General features: G+C 38.5%; 2 protein-coding genes and 1 pseudogene across 2 annotated transcripts; all 3 read right to left on the reverse strand.

The window, feature by feature from the left end:
* Nucleotides 1-534: 534 nt before the first annotated feature.
* Nucleotides 535-4,881, reverse strand: LOC115778524 (interferon-induced protein 44-like). Its single transcript, XM_030726582.1, has 8 exons — nucleotides 4,795-4,881; nucleotides 3,612-4,105; nucleotides 2,880-2,934; nucleotides 2,354-2,549; nucleotides 2,103-2,255; nucleotides 1,831-2,002; nucleotides 1,181-1,281; nucleotides 535-978 (listed from the first exon to the last, which is right to left on the reverse strand). The coding sequence occupies exons 2-8, from the start codon at nucleotides 4,081-4,083 to the stop codon at nucleotides 778-780; spliced, it is 1,350 nt and encodes a 449-aa protein (XP_030582442.1). The 5' UTR covers nucleotides 4,084-4,105; nucleotides 4,795-4,881; the 3' UTR covers nucleotides 535-777.
* A 934-nt stretch (nucleotides 4,882-5,815) lies between these two features.
* Nucleotides 5,816-14,024, reverse strand: LOC115778797 (interferon-induced protein 44-like). Its single transcript, XM_030727117.1, has 8 exons — nucleotides 13,956-14,024; nucleotides 11,872-12,370; nucleotides 9,592-9,637; nucleotides 9,116-9,311; nucleotides 8,877-9,029; nucleotides 8,605-8,776; nucleotides 7,769-7,869; nucleotides 5,816-7,656 (listed from the first exon to the last, which is right to left on the reverse strand). The coding sequence occupies exons 2-8, from the start codon at nucleotides 12,341-12,343 to the stop codon at nucleotides 7,450-7,452; spliced, it is 1,347 nt and encodes a 448-aa protein (XP_030582977.1). The 5' UTR covers nucleotides 12,344-12,370; nucleotides 13,956-14,024; the 3' UTR covers nucleotides 5,816-7,449.
* A 1,583-nt stretch (nucleotides 14,025-15,607) lies between these two features.
* On the reverse strand, nucleotides 15,608-18,839 carry LOC115778799 (uncharacterized; annotated as a pseudogene).
* Between the last annotated feature and the right edge of the window lie 136 nt (nucleotides 18,840-18,975).

Consider the following 18,975-nt stretch of genomic DNA (forward strand, 5'->3'; position numbering starts at 1 on the left):
GTTTTGTGTCCAAAGAAGAATCCACCTGACAGCTACATTACTCATTACAGAAAAACAAAACCTGATACTATAGAGTTTGATGTGGAGGGAAAAGTGTCTGAAATGACTTGATTGCAAAACATCAAGAATTCTTGAGATAACATCCTCTACTGAGTAAACACGTTTTTCTTTAGCTACATTATAAATAAATCAATGAAATAAAATAAAATAAAATATATAGATGGAATGTTTGTGCAGATGCTACATTAGAAAAAAGTCATTTTAGCAGCAGCAAAGTCATAGAAGGAATCTGGATAATCAAGCTGGAAAATACTATCAAGTCTTGTTGTGCTGCCATTGTTTTGAGTACAGTAAAATTACATATTTCTTAAGTTGCATACAGAAATCGAACCAAAACTGTATATAAGAAACTTAGTTTATCTTTTATGATGCAGTTTTTAATAACATAATATTTGAGTTTGTTAATTTGTAGTGAAATATTCCACTAAATGGAGTAAGCAAAATTAAATAAAGATTTCTTGAGACTGAGAAGCCTTAATGTCATAATTTTCTTCTACTGAATACATTTAAAAATAAAGAGCAGTGCACTGAATTTCTTAAGCAAGACACTGAATGTTATAGCTCCCTATATTCCCAATTTTCTGGGTAATCCCAGAAATTCTTCTAAGAAGAGAATTCCTTCAGATAAACCTGTTAACACACTGAACTAGCACTCTGCAGGATCACCTGCGGGTAAATTAAATATTTTCAGGGATATTTCATCAGTGGCTCAGGCTTTTATATCTGTTCTTTGGTTTGCATGTGTCTCATTCGGTCACTGAGCTCATCAAAGTAATTATCAACAAAGCGAAGCATTTGGATGATGGCGCTGAGCAACAGGATGTCACAATTTGTGTCCAGCTCTAACTCCTCGCTGTAGTTCTTCACAGGAACAACACAGGACAGCGGCACACCGAGCCGAGAGCTGACCTCCTGCATCTGTATCACAGAACACAGAAAAACTGCTACTTTTTCCCCCCAACATTTATTTATTGAACGTTTTTACAAAACAGGTAAGACAGAGACATAAAGTACAATACCAGCAACCATGTACAAAACTGCTACTCTTGTCTAAATTGTTACTAATAATAAGAAGCAGGGGGAAAAAAAGCAAAAAGATGAAAAGAAATAAAATCCTCACCATGTCCTTAATGTAGCCACTCTTATAAATGTTTGTCACATCCTCTTTCACCAGTGGACAGGCTTCATCTACTTTAGTGAAAAGGACCAGCTGAGGAATACCTGGAAGCAAAAGAGCAGAAAGATCATTTCCCAGATGCCAGAGATTTTTATGCATTGGGTTGTCAAAATTGTAGTGTCACATTTCTGTAATACCTGATCAAATATGCTGCATAATATTATTTAAAGATTCAGTCCACACTGAAAACAAACTGTAGTGAAAGTAACTGCACAGGCTCAGGAACACTTTGAAAAAACATTTTAATTGGACATAGTTTGTTGCTCTATTCAGAAATGCAAATTAAAACTTGACAAGAAAAAAAATGCAATAATGTGCTACAGTCTCTGGACCTGGACTCTTTAAGATGAACTGAGATGAAGCTGAAAATTCTGATCACATAATAATGTACAGAAAATGCAGGTTTTCAATGCTGTCCACATTATTGCATTTTGTTTTCATTTGTTTTATTTAGCATAACTTATTCTAACTTATTCTATATTCCCCGAAATATTGCACAACCAGAGTGAGTTATCCTTTGGGTAACCCTATTCTGCTGAGATTGAGGGTGAAAAAAACACAATCAAACTGAAGTGGGACTCAGTTCTACTGACCCATTAAGTTGACCTTTCTGCGGATAGAGTCCAGCTTCTCCTCCAGCCCTTTGGGCATGATGGAGATCTTGCAGGCATCGATGACATAGGCCACACAGTGGATCTTGTCCTTGAGTCCTGGAGACCTGTGATAGCCGTGAGCCTCGGGATACAGAGGAGCTGAAGGGTTGAACTAAATTACACATTTGAGGAGAAACAGAGAAACATTTTGAGCTGACTGCTGGAAAATCAGTCTTTCATACATTCAGTGTCCTGCTGGTATAATGCAGTACCTGATAACAGTCTGGCAGGTGACCTTTGAGGATGCTGCTCATGTCATCAATGTCAAGCCCCACCCCTTTGCTTTCCTCCAGTCCCATGGTATCACACAAGATTAATGGCAGAGGTTTCCCTCCACGTCCATCTTTCACAGAGTAGGTGCGAAACTGTTTACAGTACAAAGGGAATGAGTGACTGACCACAAAAAAGTGGAGCACTGAAATCAATCACAACAAGTGGAAATCATCAGAAAGCAGACGCAGACCTGTGTGGTGAGGCTGGTGGTGGAGGAGCCAGATATGGCCTGACTGGTGACGTGTCCTCTGAATACAGAGTTGACAGAGTTAAAGAAGCTGGACTTTCCAGCTCCAACTGGTCCAATGAGTAAAACCCGAGCCTGGGTCACAGAGCTGACTGTGGGTTTGTAGCTTTTAATGCTCTCAATCAGCTCCTTCCTCTTCCTGTACAAAGACATAAAGAACTTTTCTATTTTGTGGAAGTTGTTTCGCCTGTTACAGAAATGTTTAGTGTGCAACTGTCTGACTTCACTGATAGTAACAGCTGCAGGTACAGATGCTCATGGCCAAAGTCAATGGCATAATATTTTGCATAGACGCCATAATCTTAAATAATTAGTCAAGTATAGCAGCTTGCATTTCATGGTATGTGGAAAATTAAACACAGTCATCTGTTTAACACATTCTTGCAATTTATTCAGCTCAGTGTGTCAAACTGTATAAAGTGTACTATATAAAAGCAATAAATATCAATAGATTAAGCATTAGACTTACTGGAAGTCCCAGATAACAGTCCTCCACGGCCTCTCGAGTTCAGCCTCTCGAGTTTCTGTTAAAGAGAAAAAATAAATCACTGCAACAAGCTTATTGAATTTTATAAAAAATATTATTAGTCTACATAATTCTTTTAGCATGCTGAAGTTTAAGTGTAGTACACAATCCTCTTGTCACCAGTAAAGCTACAGCAGAGAGAAATAGTGCTGCTTTTACTCTGAACACTTTGATATAGTGGTGTGTATGTGTGTGTGTACGCGTGCGTGTACGTGGGCAAGCAGACGTGTGTGCATGTGTGTAATCACACTTTGTAAGTTACACTTTGCAAGTACCAGGTTGGACTCCCTGTTGCCTTCAGATTTTCCTCTGTGTTGACATGAAAGCGTCACACAGTTGCTGCAGCTTTCTAAGCTCTACATCCATGACGGGAATTTCATGCTCAGAATTGAATAATATCATCGGGTTAGATTTAGCCCCACTAGAATAGAATAGAACTTTAGTGTCATATACATACAACGAAATTAATCATCATGCATACAACGTAATTCGTTGTACTATACAGTACATCGCAATATTCTATAGACTCACCCAGTCAAAATTTGCTGGTGGTTTTATTTTATTAATCTATAGTACACAAATGTATACTGTGTATACTTTGTTTTATAGGCAAGGACTTTGACATATATAATGTACCAGATCTTCCAAAAATTGGATTATTCATGTTGAACTTACCCTCCACCTGGTAGACTTCACACTCAGTGAGGCTGAAGTTATTGCCATGAATTTGTGCAGCAGGGAAGTTGTAATAATTTCCTGGATTGCTATACACTACTGCTTGACTTCCATTGACAAGAACGAAGTCTTCTCCAAAATAAGGACCACAGTTAGCTACCATTCTCACTGCATATCCAGGACCAGTAACTGGATATTTGAGGAGTTTTTCACCACTGAATGTGAAAAGAAAAGCCTGATCATCATTCACGTACTGTCCAGACTGACTAAAAGGTTGTTTGGTGTAGCCTCCAAACACATAACCAGAGTTGTTGTAGCCCACAGACACAGTGGGAGAGCGGTTGTCACAACGTTGGTGAAATGCTGCACCGGTGAAGCCGTGGATGCTGGCCTTGTACAGCAGCTGCAGTCTGAATCTTCCCAGCTGAGAGCAGATTGTTCTCTGCTGGTTTTTGGTGAGCCTGGGGTTCATGGTGGACACTTGGTCTTCTGATCTGCATAAAGGACACTGAATGAATCTGTCGCGCCCTTTAAACCACAAAAATACACTCAAATCTTCAAACCACATTGTTTTAAAAAACAAACATAGCTGCACTACAGCATTTCTAAGTGGTCATGATTAGAACAAGCCTACTTTACTTTCTTCTTAGGCATTTCTTGATTGGACCTTGGTGATATTAGAGCCAGCTTTAATTTATTCCACATCCCTTCTTTATTCAATTCATTTGTTTGGCTCTCTCTGTTCCTTGAAACACAAATATAATTGAATTTTATTACTTTGGCGAAGATAGAAAATAGAAAATATAGAAATAAATTTCCTCAGACTGACAAACAGAAAAAGCACCAGAACATGCTGTTACAGGCTGGAGGCATAACTTTCAATTTCCTGGTAGATGATGATAAGCCACACCCGGCTTGTAAACTGTGCCAAATCTTACTGTCGTGTTATTATCAATCATTTAACAGCTTTGTATTGGTTTTCATTACTTTTAGAATATTTTTGTACATTTTATTACAAAAGATGTCTACACTGAATTCAATCCGTGAACAATAATTACATTATTGTGATTCATAAATTAACTACTAATAAACTGTGTGACAAGGAAAAATAGCATTCGATATATTACAGGCACATTTTAAATTAAAATAAAGACATGCAGCTCTTTAATATTTTTAGTTTTACCTCCTGTTGTAGACAGATGAGGAAAAATGAGCAGAGATCCCGTTCACTGCAGATGCACAGTACAGATGTGAGACGCTCTTTGTGGACAGCAGAAATGAAACTGGAAGTCTTGGACTTGAACACGCTGGATTTCAAAATAAAACAGTGTCCAGCAGCCTTTCAGTTTAAAACAAATATAAACCCAGGCCAGGGGCCGGTTTGTTTCACCAGAGAAGACATCTGAAATGGCTGATGAGCTGAAGTTTACCACATCGTCTGTAAAAATAGTGGAGGTGATGTTTAGGCACAGGCACGTATGGCTGTGTTTATTGATGATGTGACTGCTGATAGAAGCAGCAGGATGGATTCTGAACTGCACAGTTTTTTGCCCAAATGAAGTTACTGGATGCACATTAGAGCAGAACAACACAGTTGAAGCATGAAGCGCAGAAATTCAGTATTCCTTTTCTTTTTCCAGGTGAAAAAAGAGCTTAGCGATTTCCTGAAGGGGCTAGACCATCTACCTGTATTTGAGTGAGATATAATAATATTGCCTGCTTCATATTAGATGTGACAGGACACTTTGCTTCACCCTGTGTCCAAAAGTTGCTTTTGCAGCAACGTAGTCATTTTATCTGTAATTAAGATAAAATTACAGATAAAAAAGCTGAGAAGTAAACCTGCATTCAATTTCACATTATTATTATTATTATAGTGGTACAGCTATATCACAACAGTATTTAAAGTTTAGACAAAATAAGCATCATTAATGTGGAGATGCTCCAGCACTCTGAAAAATGAGCTGCTCACATGATCCTAAATCCTGGTAATGATAGTAAGAATTGATTTTATTTTCTCATGTGATTGAATGCAGATTGTAGAGCCTTTTATTTTTTTTGTAAAAAGTTTGGATATAATGACAGAAATTGGCTCTGTGCCTGTTGTAAAAGTGTCTGAAAAAAGCTAACAGTAAACATCAGTGTGATTATGCAAGTGAGGAACACAAATTCAGGACAATGGAGTCAGAATGCTCAACAAGAGGTCAGACTTGATTGACTTTATTGAGGCTGATTCAAAAATTCTAGGTCAAGGAGGAGGTCAAGATTATTAACTTAGCACAGAAAGTAAGGAAATGTGTTTGGTCGATAATTTCTTTGCTGTAACGATGCTTCTTGGTAACAAATTTCATACCACTGGAAAGCCTGTTTCACAAAATAAGCTGTTTGGCCTGGGAGAGAAGATCTGGCAAGTTTTTCATGGGCGCAACCTACACCCTTAGCTCTGCTGCTCAACCCACAAATGCAATTATTTAAATATGCACTCAGGACTAATTGAAAACAGAAAAGGAATGAGACACGGGTAAAGGTGATCAAGACAGTCAGACAGAGAGCAAGCAAAACTCAAAGCAAGACACAAGAGAAAACTATCAGAATAAAACAGGACTGAAACAAGGAGACACTGAAAGATGAAGGACACGCTGAACATGACTGAACAAATTCAGGGGGGAGCACAGCACTATAAAGCAACAAAATGAGGCAAGAAAGGAAACTAATCCTTCAAAGTGAAGCAGGAAGTAAACAAAAGACACATACCAATCAGAGGAACACTGAGCGAACTAAAAATACTACTTCTGATAAAAATCAGGGCATAAACACAACACAGGAATACAAACCTGTAACTTATAACCATAATAACCAAACAGGGACCACAGACAGAGCACTAATAATGATAATATCACCCAACATAAAACCAAGAAGCCAGTACAACAACAAAGAATCCAAAACAGTAATCCCCAAAATCACAGTAATAAACAAGAACCCCAAAATCAGAAACATCACAAAACCCAGAGACCACGACAACATCAGAACCCATTTTCAGTTTGCACTGTTGGTGAGTAAACAAAGATTTTAGCTACAGCAAAATCTGTGTGTACAAAAATCAAATTTTTGTGTCAAATTTTGTAAAAACCTTTGACTACAATACAATTTTATATATTGTTTAAATCCAAGCACCACAAATGAAAGTAACTTGAACCAAAAGTAAAAGTATTGTAAACACAATGGGCCCAAATCTAACTCTTTCTTTTGTACTTCACACAGCACTGTGTGTGTGTTCACCTAGTGCTCAGTTTTTTAATCTTTCACCAAAACAGTATGTAAGAGTCCACAACAAAGTAAAACTGTTCTGTTAATATTTTGTAAGTTACAATGTCTTTCTTCCTTTTACTGGCAAATCAAACTTACAAAGATACAATCTAATAAACTGCAGCTGTAATCTCAAGAAAAACATGATTTACTTATGAATAACACAATATTTTAGTTTGTCAATCCTGTCAACTTGTAATGAAATATCCCACTTTTTCAATTGTATATATAAGCCATATACATTATATGTTTAATGTAAAAATTTCACTGAAAATTTCTACTGCTGTAATAAAATATAGCAGGTGAAAGACACCAATGCAATGACTTCTGTAAGCCAAAAAAAAAACTGGACGTCCCAGGGCAAGTTAGAAGGTACACAATATCTCTCAATATTGACAGTATTCTGAGTACTCCTAAGATACTCATTCCTGACTTCCAGATAACCGTGCTAACACAGTGTACTAGCCCTCCACAGGATCACTTGCAGGTAAGTGAACCATTTTCAGGGATATTTCATCAGCTGCTCAGGTTGTTATATCTGCTCCTGCTCTTTGGTTTGCATGTGTCTCATTCGGTCACTGAGCTCATCAAAGTAATTATCAATAAAGCGAAGCATCTGGATGATGGCGCTGAGCAACAGGATGTCACAATTTGTGTCCAGCTCTAACTCCTCGCTGTAGTTCTTCACAGGAACAATGCAGGACAGCGGCACACCGAGCCGAGAGCTGACCTCCTGCATCTGTATCACAGAGCACAGGAAAAAAGTGTCACTAACCTCATCTAAATCCTTTAGTAATTACTGGAAAAAAAAAGGTCTACAGGGTATTCTTTTTCTATTTAAAAATCCTCACCATGTCCTTAATATAGCCGCTCTTATAGATGTTTCTCACATCCTTTTTCACCAGTGGGCAGGCTTCATCTACTTTAGTGAGGAGGACCAGCTGAGGAATACCTGAGAACAAATGGGCAGCAAGATCACTTCCAAAATACTTTTTTTACATAATGGATTACAAAAATTTAGGGTCAGATTTCTGTAATACTTCATTTAATATGGTGCATAACATTATTTAAATATTCAAAGCACCTGATTGTAGCTCTATGTAGTGGTTTATCTATTTGTTCAGCAAATAAAAACATGATTATGTAGTGAAAGCTGCTGCATCAGAAACACTTTGAAAAAGCATATGAAGTGAACATACCTCATCTCTGTTCAGTATTTCTAATTTTCACCATGCAAAGAAAAACTATATATAAGCTCCAGAAATACTGGCCCTGGGTTCATTTAAGATGAATTTGCTGAAGAAGAAAATTGTTCTGTAGTGTGACTAGTTTTACTGAAATCATGGACATCATGTTGTGTGTCATTAGTGGAGAATTTATGTTATAAAAGCACAGTTCAGAGAACCAGCCTCTGTGGTGGTAGAGGAGGCATTAGAGTGCATGGATTGGGCTGCTTAAATAACTGTGAACACTCAGTCGACCTGAAGTATAGACACATGTTTTGGAGAAACACATGGTACCATCCAGATGACTTTTTCTTTCACTTATTAGTTCAACTTGTGTTTCAATATTTGATATGTTGCTTTTTACTGATAAATACAGGTTTTTGATGATTTGCAGTGATTTTACAAAGCTGTGACTGAGGCAGTTATGCTTTGAGGAGCTTTGTTGATTCAATTCTACTGACCCATTAAGTTAACTTTTTTGCGGATAGCATTCAGCTTCTCCTCCAGCCCTTTGGGCATGATGGAGATCTTGCAGGCATCGATGACATAGGCCACACAGTGGATCTTGTCCTTGAGTCCTGGAGACCTGTGATAGCCGTGAGCCTCAGAGTGCAGAGGAGCTGAAGGGTTGAACTAAATTACACATTTGAGGAGAAACAGAGAAACATTTTGAGCTGACTGCTGGAAAATCAGTCTTTCATGCATTCAGTGTCCTGCTGGTATAATGCAGTACCTGATAACAGTCTGGCAGGTGACCTTTGAGGATGCTGCTCATGTCGTCAATGTCAAGCCCCGCCCCTTTGCGTTCCTCCAGTCCCATGGTATCACACAAAATTATTGGCAGAGGTTTCCCTCCACGTCCATCTTTCACAGAGTAGGTGCGAAACTGTTTTTAAATACAAAGGGAATGAGTGACTGACTACAAAATGATTGCCACTGAAATCAGTCCCAATAAAAAAAGCAGACAGAGACCTGTGTGGTGAGGCTGGTGGTGGAGGAGCCAGATATGGCCTGACTGGTGACATGTCCTCTGAATACAGAGTTGACAGAGTTAAAGAAGCTGGACTTTCCAGCTCCAACTGGTCCAATGAGCAAAACCCGAGCCTGGGTCACAGAGCTGACTGTGGGTTTGTAGCTTTTAATGCTCTCCATCAGCTCCTTCTTCTTCCTGTACAAACAAGGACATAAAGAACTTTTCTATTTTGTGGAAGCCATTTTAACTGTAAAATAGATGCAGTTTCATGTAAGCATGTCAACAATATTGCATATTTTGCATAGATTGTAAGTATTGCAGCTTGGATGTTACAGAGTGTGGAATACGTAATTACACTGAACTGGGTATCATGTTCCTGCATTTTTTGCATCACAATTTGAAACAGTGTAAAGTGTATTGTACAAAAGTAATGAATGTTAATAGATGGGCGGGATGATGTCTCCATCAGTCTTACTCAGGTTCCCAAATGACTGTCCTCCATGGCTTCTCAAGTTCAGTTTCTGTATGAGGAAACAAGTTCACAAAAAGAAAATGAAAGTTGTTGTTTTAGTGACAAACTTTATATATTAATATAAAGTTTATATATTAATATAAAGTTTGTAAATGTTTGTGAGCAAAAGGATGTAAGCCTCTGGCTGTGCACATCATGTCATATTTAGCACATACTGAACAATCACCATTCAATAACTGCATTGTAAGCTTTGCTTTGGCCGGACGCAGGCTTTACATGTTGTTCTCTCCTTTTGTTATATCTTACATGTTTACTCTTGTTTCTTCTCAAGTCTTTTTAAAAGCCTGTCACATCCAGCAGCTTAAGCAAGCAAAATTATTGTCTGCATGCTATGTTGTTCCAAATACCTTTGCTGTGCCTCTGTCTCCCCCCCTTTATTTGCATGTTTAAACGGTATGGCTCAACAAGACCAGAGCTGACAAGTGGGAAGGGGCAGAAGAATGATGAAATAATGATTGGCGGGGTGTTAAAAAGAGAAAACAAAACAGAAGGAAGGGGGGGTGATAGGAAAAAAGAAGAGAGGGCACAAGTAATGACTCAACTGCTGCATCTGTAACAAAACCCCCACAAACAAACAGCACCTGAAAGAGAAGAACACAAAAACAAACACGCACTCTTCTTTTGTTGCTTGTGTGTTTGTGCGCGCGTGCATGTTTGTGTGCGTGATTGTCTGTGTATGTGTGTTTGTCATGAAACTTGATAATGAGGGTGAGAAGACGCAACAACGACCCTCCAGAGACAGAGAAAGACTGAAGAAACCCAGGCCGTCAACAGCCCCCCAAGAGCACTAAAGACCCGAGAATCGAGAACCAGAGACGGTCAGCCAATACCAAGTGCCCTCCTCCCAGGTGAGCAGCAATGAACAGTGGGGAGCAAACATGTCTCAGAGGGGCCAAGGCACAGCAAGTCCCAGACCCAGAACCATCACATGTCTGCATTTGGGTCCTCAACTTTACACTTCACATAATCTTAACAGCCACGGACCGATGACAGTGTGTGTGTGCAGGGGCGCAGCTATATACTTTCTGAGATGTATGTGGACATATTTTTAGGGCCCCCCCCCCCCCCCCCCCCCCCCCCCCCAGCACACACACACACACACACACACACACACACATATAAAGCACCCTCTCAAGGTTTACTGTGTTCATGTGTGCAGATCTCACTTATTCATGGACTTATAAAATACAAGACTTCTATGACATAACTTACTGACTGTCTTTAAACCACTTGGAAAAGTTAATCCCAAAAAACATTTTTATCCATCTCCCTCTTCCATTTTCTGTTTTGTGCCTCGGAGAGCTTTCTTTTTTGCCTCTCCATCCTTTTTTTTTTTTGGGGGGGGGGGGGGGGGGGGGGGGGGCAGATGTCACATGACTTTAAAGACATGACATCTTTAAAGTCATCTGACATCTGCGACACCCTGAAATCGACACCCATTACTGGGGTTTTCGCCAAGATACTTCACTTGACGCTGATGATCAGCCTGAATCCCTCAGAAGTGCATCTGATCACAGTATGCAGGAGGAGAAAAGTCACGTGGACGAATATAGATTCACCGATATGTGCAGCAAGCTCCAAGTCGCGGAGAGAAAAGTCCAAGAGCTGCAAGCAAAGTTGAATGAAGCAATGCAAAGAACTGCAATTTCCCCGTCATTAACTGCAATTTCCCCGTGTTAACTGCAATTTCCCCGTTGTGGGACTAATAAAGGCATTCTTGATTCTTGATTCAAATTTGGCCTTAAGTGGATATATGGGGCTGTCTGTCTAGTTCAGGGGAGGGCAAACCTTTTGGCTCTGGGGCCACATTGACTTTCTGAAATTTGACAAATGGGCCAGGCCAGCAACAGATGCATACATATCAAACATAAACATAAAAAAAGGCATCACAGCATTAATACTTATATTTACTTTTAGTAGGAACAGTGTTGTTTTTGCCAGTGCATCAAAGTCTGTTGTTTGTTGTGGCAATTCGCAGAATCCTTGACATCAGTAATAATTATGATATGATTTGATTTGGGCAATTCTGTACCAATTTTCAGCAGGCCGGATTAAAAAGACCAATGGGCTGGGTGTGGCCCCCAGGCCATAGTTTGCCCACACCTGGTCTAGTCCACAACTAATAGTGCAGTACAGTTTTGAGTACACTATTTGTACTATGGCACACATTCAATTTTTCAACACAGATTTGCAAGAAAATATGATTTCTTATGCTGAGCTTACCCTCCACTTGGTAGACTTCACATTCAATCAGGTTGAGGTTATTGCCATGCATTTGTGCAGCAGGGAAGTTGTAATAATTTCCTGGATTGCTATAAACTGTTGCTTGGTTTCCATTCACAAGAACCAAGTTTTCTCCAAAATAAGGACCACAGTTAGCTACCATTTTCACTGCATTTCCAGGATTAATAACTGGATATTTGAAAAGGTTTGCACCATTGAATGTGAAAAGAAAAGCCTGATCATCATTCATGTACTGTCCAGACTGATGAAAACGTTGTTTGGTGTAGCCTCCAAACACATAACCAGAGTTGTTGTAGCCCACAGACACAGTGGGAGAGCGGTTGTCACATCTTTGGTGAAATGCTGCACCGGTGAAGCCGTGGATGCTGGCCTTGTACAGCAGCTGCAGTTTGACTGTTCCCAGCTGAGCACAGATTGTATTTTGCTGGATTTGGGTTAGTTTGGGGTTCATAGTTCTAAGATGGTTTTCAGAATTAATCTGTGGAGATTAGAAACACACATACACAAACAAATGATCAGAACTACATTATTTAAATCACTAAGCTGAAAGCCAGACTATAGCATGAATAGCATTTCAAAGTGGTCATGATTAGAATGAGCCTACTTTACTTGAATAAGAACATTAGGACATTTTAAGTTACTTTATATACTTTACACATCAGTTATATACAAATTGGTCTAATAGCTTCTATCATCCAGCATATCCAGTGTATAACATAGTTCTCACACAGATTTGCTGAAACAAGCCAATAGAAATGCATTTTGCTTTTGATATTCTGGCAGACTGGCAAGTGAAGGAGTCACACCCAGCTTATAAACATTTTCTTTTACTTTCATTATGCTGTCAATACATTTGTACTGGTTGCAGTTTGTTTTAATTTTGTTTAGTACATTTTATTATTAAAATAAATCCCACATCCACTGGATAAAATGAATTAACAGAGTAATAATTAAACTACTAATTAACTGATGTTATGAATAATTCCAGACCACAAGTTTTCAATTTCCTGGCAGATGGGCAAAAACACGAGCCACACCCAGCTTATAAAGGGTGCCAAATTTTTCTCTCGCGTTCATTATGATTTTAACACAGCATCTTTTAGTTTCAGTTTTGCACATTTCTAGGGATGTGTGCAACTAGATGACTAGATAATTAATCGTCGCTATTGTCACTAGTCAGTACCAGACGTACTAGTAGATTAGCCCAAATGTTAAAATTTAACTGATACCCGGTGCCGTAAATGCTTGTCCTAAATGTTATACAGCAATCTGCCACTAGAAAGAGCTGCAGCCCGGATATTGTTATAGAAAAATACCATAACTCTGTTAATCTTGGTCTGATATTTTACTAAGGTCTAGTTAGTTATTTTTGAAGTTTTACAACGTAACCTGAAGCGCACCTCCCGAGAAACACCGATATTTCCTTCCGTTCATTTCCGGCTACTTTCCCCAAGTTTGTACAAAGAAGGAAAAAAAAAAAAAAAAACTAGAGGGACAAATGTATTTGCACCTTAAAAATACCTGAGCACCTCAAAGGACCCAGGAAGGAAAAAACTCCCAGCATTCTATGTTTCTGTCAGCTGGCACCGTATGTAAAACACCGGGACATGACCAAAAGGTAATTAACACACGCAGTGCACCTGGACAAGCATAAACGTAAGCGTAAGCAACATCGGCCGCATACGCAGGCTATGTCGTAGCTCTATAAAGACTCAGTGCTGAAGTCTGAATCTTAAGTAGCACTACTGGAAAGCATAGGGATGCAGCACACAACACCAATGCTCAGTGGATAGTGGATCTAAGAGCAGACCACAACAACCTCCCTGAACAGGTTCCAGTGACCATCACACAGTGGCAGATATCCAGGAGAGAGTCTGACATAGGCCCTGACATGATACACACCTATGATATGACATGATACACACCCATTACACACACACACACACACACATATATATATATATATATATATATATATATATATATATATATATATATATATATATATATATATATATATATATACTAAAAATAATGCAACTGTTTAATATTTTCAGTCTTACCTCCTGTTACAGATGAGAGATAGTGAGCAGAGATCTGGGTAGTTGCTGTGGACTGTTGTACCGGTGTGACACACTGTCTGCAGGTAGTGAAGGTGAAAGTGAAAGCCTTAAGTTTCAAAATGAGACACTGGGCAGTGTTTTTTTTTTAAAGAATCTGCTTTGTGTAGCCCGTTGTTTTGGTTGAAAAAATCTCAAATTAACTGACAACACCTGCTAGTTAAGTATAGAAGCTACAGTTTCTGTTTTCTGTGAATTCACAAATAGCCCGAATGTGAGGAAAATTGTTCAGGAGGAGGTAGGCTTTAGAATTGTTAACAATTCTGCCAAAAACATGTCGGCATTAATTTTAGGAAAACAGTAAGAAAAGACTGCCACCAATATATCAGCAGTATTTCGATATAAAGACTGATATGAGGTAATAGGCATTTCAAAAGTAACCTTGCTTAGCTGACTTCACTGATTTAACAATTACATCTTTTGTATTTCTATCTGTGGAGTCAAATTGCAGAACAGTTTTCCAGTGAACCTACAGCAATGTTCAAGTATTATTAAGTTAAAAATAACTTTATACATGTAATTTTAATAAAACATATTTTTAACTTAATAATACTTAATTATAATACTTAATAATACTTGAACATTGCTGTTGCCCCAGTAGCATGTATATATGCTACTGTATACATGTGCTGAGGGGGTGATGAACATGGTACATTGGTAGACTGTTTAGCATGGGGTAGGGATTAATAGTTATGTACATTAGGACTTGGTAATGGAGTTGTTATTTTATATTATGTAGCTATTATGTGTGTGTGTGTGTGTGCGTGTGTGTGTACACATACATATATGTATATCCAGGTATGTATGTGTATATATTGGATTGTTGTTTTAAATGTCTGAAAGATCGTCATCATCATTTCCAATTTTCAATGTTTCAAGCTTTCACTGTTTATGTTTAATGATAAAAAATCATTACTAAGAGTAGCCTACTAGACATAGAAGGATTTGAACGACTGTCTACTCAGCGTGGAACTGTTAGTTGACTGGTTTTCCAAAATAAAAGGAAAGACACATGCTTTCATGTAATCATCTGCACCAAACACAAGGTACAGCTAAGGCAGATGGCCCTGCCAGTACTTTCACTAATACTCAATCACAAGTCAAAGTAAATTATGTCTGGATGACAGCACTACATCAGCAGATCAAGTTCTTGCAGTTTACCCTGATGGACATGTCTGGATCTCTGAGGTACAATCACCTGGGGACAAATGCTTGATGGACCCAAGTCAAATTGATTTTAATGGATGTGAAATGGCAAATGAAAGCAAAAATGAAAGCACTTCATGCAAAAGAATATTTTGTAGGTACAAAATCCTCAAGGCATGTTGGTACCAATCCAGAAACATTTATAAAATAATAGACCCAGTTAGAACCACACCTCAAATCCAGTCTTATATCACAGTTCCCTTGATACTACACCAAAGAATCATGCATGCTGGTTAACATACACAGTGAACGATGCATTCCCTGCACTTCATTCACTGCACTGATAATCCAGAAGCAATGCCTGTGTTTGCAGCCCAAGAAGGAAATTCCAGTTTTTGATGATGATCCACTTCAGCACCAAACATTAATTAAATTCTTTGAACACAAGATGGAAAACAATAAGTTCTTTATTATCTGGAACACACAAACCAACAACTTTATAAGGAGCTGGCTAAAGATACCCTCAGACAGAGGATATGTTATTTTTTTATACACACAGTTTATGCACTAAGTTGACATGTCTGCTAACATGCTAACCATCATAAAGAAGTTCCCCACTTGAGGGATAAATGAAGAACTGAGGTTGGATTTCAAGGAAAGGTGATCGAAGAGCTGCCTTTGAGGATATGGTGGACCCTGAGAGACAAGTGAAGATGGCTTCAGTGGTCATCAAGGACACAATTACACTGTAAATTTTAATTAGTTAACTGTATTATAAAAAGCATACAAACCAACTGGGTTTTTTTTTTTTAAAGCAAAAAAACAAGTAACTTGGAATAGGAAATTCATGTTGTACTAACAAAGGATTTTTAGTGTTGCTTACTTACACTCAACGAGATAAAACTGTGCAGGGTACTCAGGATAAATGAATCAAAATATTTTGTATCAAAATACAAAGCTGTGTGACACAGGAGGGCATTGATTAACTTACAAGAGAAGAAGTTACATGACCAGGTTTGACCCAAAGGGCTTTTCTCCTCCATGCTCCTTCTAACTACTGTTTCTTTTGTGACTCTGCAGGAGCTCAAGCATTAGCGTGGATCTCTGATCAAGATCCAAGTTGCAGTTAAGTGGTTAACAGAGGTGATGAGGAGGTGTTGGGTAAGTATGGTGTTAAGGAGAGAAATGCAAGGGGGACGATGGTGGTGGATTTTATGAAAAGAATGGCAATGGCTGTGGTGAACACACACTTCAAGAAAAGGAGGGAACAAAAGGAGGAGTAAAGAAAGTTCCTTTGTTTTGCTTGATATTTCAAAATATTTGAGTTACCTCAGAACTGCAGTGTTTGTACATTGTGCGATACTGCAACACCAGCTGCAATCAGTGCCTTAGCGTGTTGAACTCCTGGAGTTACCCCCATATTAGCTGTTTTCATCATCCTATTGAGACCCTCTCATGTCTGATGAGGGTTCCCTGTGCAAAACTGACCTCGGATCTTATTAAAATAATTTTTTTCCTCCTAATCTTAGACCTGAGTTCTCTCTTTTTACCATAAAAGGTTTCAGAGTCACCATTAAGAAATGCAGTTTTTCAGTTTTCACTCTAAGTTTTATCCTTTTTATTTGCTCTTTGTATTTAGGAAGCGGGTGGATAACATTATGTCTGATTTCCCTTTTTTTGAGGGGGGGGGGGCTGTTTTATAAGCATCATTGATATTAAGTTACATAAATTGAGAATCTTTGTAGAACGAGTTGGACAGTCAATATTGTTGTAAGCTCAGAAGGCGTGCTGTGTGAGACAGTGCATTAAAGTCTTCCAAAATAAACTGGCCAGTTGTGCCTGCACGTAATTGTTTACTACATGATCTGCAGCCTCCTTATTGTCGGGACCTGGAACATACACCAATGTGACTAAAAGCTGTCCAAATTAATGAGATAAGTCAAAAGGTTTCACAGTTCTTAGCACAGGGCTGCTCAACTATGGTAAGTTATACTTTGGTAATAGCCCAGTTCTCATCAATAAACATACACAATCCACCACCAACTGATTTACTCGTGTCTCCAGTTTTATGTCTCCAGATATAGTTTATGCACCCTTAATGTCCTTATTTTCGAAGGCTGAAATCAATCAAAATTAAAGGTCCAGTGCACCGAATTTCTGGAGGGAGAAATTGGAAATTGGCTGAGAGGCAGAGACATTTCATCTTCCAATATTCTGGGTAATCCTAGGAAACCTTCTAATTTAACTCCTAATTTCTATCCTCATGGTAACCCTATTAACACACTAAATGAGCACTTTGCAGGTTCCCCTGCTGGTAAATGAAACATTTTAAGGGATATTTCATTAGTTGCTTAGACTGTTAGACTGGCTCCTTGGTTTCTTTCTAGTCTTTGATTTGCATGGTGCTCATTCGATCACTGAGCTCATCAAAGTAATTATCAACAAAACGAAGCATCTGAATGATAGCACTGAGCAACAGGATGTCACAATTCATGTCCAGTTCCAACTCTTCGCTGTAGTTCTTCACAGGAACAATGCAGGACAGTGGCACACCGAGCCGAGAGCTGAGCTCCTGAACCGTTATTACAGAACACAGGGAAAAAAATATTATCAACGTCATCTAAATAATTTATTAATAACTAAAAAAGTAGTTAAAAAAGTTAAAAATCCCCACCACGTCCTTAATGTAGACACTCTTATAGATGTTTCTCACATCCTCTTTCACCAGTGGACAGGCTTCATCTACTTGAGGTGAGGAGGACCAGCTGAGGAATACCTGGGAACAAATCAGAAGGAACATCATTTCCATAATGACATTTTTATATGTTTTGGAATTTCATTGAATTATCAAAATTTCAAGGTTGCATTTCTATAATACTTTATCAGATATGGTCAATAATATGTAAAGGTTCAGACCACACTGAAAACACGATTCAATTCTATAGTGGACATCACTGCATATACTCACGAGCACTTTGAAAAAAACATTGTAAGTAGGTACCAGCAAGTCCAGGTTAATGCCGCTGGAAAACAATGAGTGGGTGAAACTGGGCAAACTTCAGGTAGCGTTATCATATGTATATATTTGTATATATATATATTTGTGTGTGTGTGTATATATATATATATATATATATATATATATATATATATATATATATATATATATATACACACACACAAATAGTACTGTACTAGTTTGTAGTGAAAATATCAAACTTACCCTCCGCTTGGTAGACTTCACACTCAGTCAGGTTGAGGTTATTGCCATGCATTTCTGCAGCAGTGAAGTTGTAATAATTTCCTGGATTGTTATAAGCTACTGCTTTGCTTCCATGAACAAGAACCACGTCTTCTCCAAAATAAGGACCACAGTTAGCTACCATTTTCACTGCATAACCAGGATTAATAACTGGATATTTGAGGAGTTTTTCTCCACTGAATGTGAAAAGAAAAGCCTGATTATCATTCACGTACAGTCCAGACTGACTAAAAGGTTGTTTGGTGTAGCCCCCAAACACATAACCAGAGTTGTTATAGCCCACAGACACAGTGGAAGAGCTGTTGTCACATCTTTGGTGAAATGCTGCGCCGGTGAAGCTGTGGATGCTGGTGCAGTTTGACTATTCGCAGCTGAGAGCAGATTGTTCTCTGTTGGTTTTCAGTGAGCCTGGGGTTCATGGTGGTCTTCTGATCTAAGTAAATAATAGTGAATGAATATGTCAACCAAAGCACACACAACACATGAGCGTAAAGCCACACTATAGAATGAATAGCATTTGAAACTAATTAGAATTAGTTAATTAGAATTCGACTA

This window comes from Archocentrus centrarchus, chromosome 4 (assembly GCF_007364275.1).
Source record: "Archocentrus centrarchus isolate MPI-CPG fArcCen1 chromosome 4, fArcCen1, whole genome shotgun sequence".
NCBI classification, from domain to species: Eukaryota; Metazoa; Chordata; class Actinopteri; order Cichliformes; family Cichlidae; genus Archocentrus; species Archocentrus centrarchus.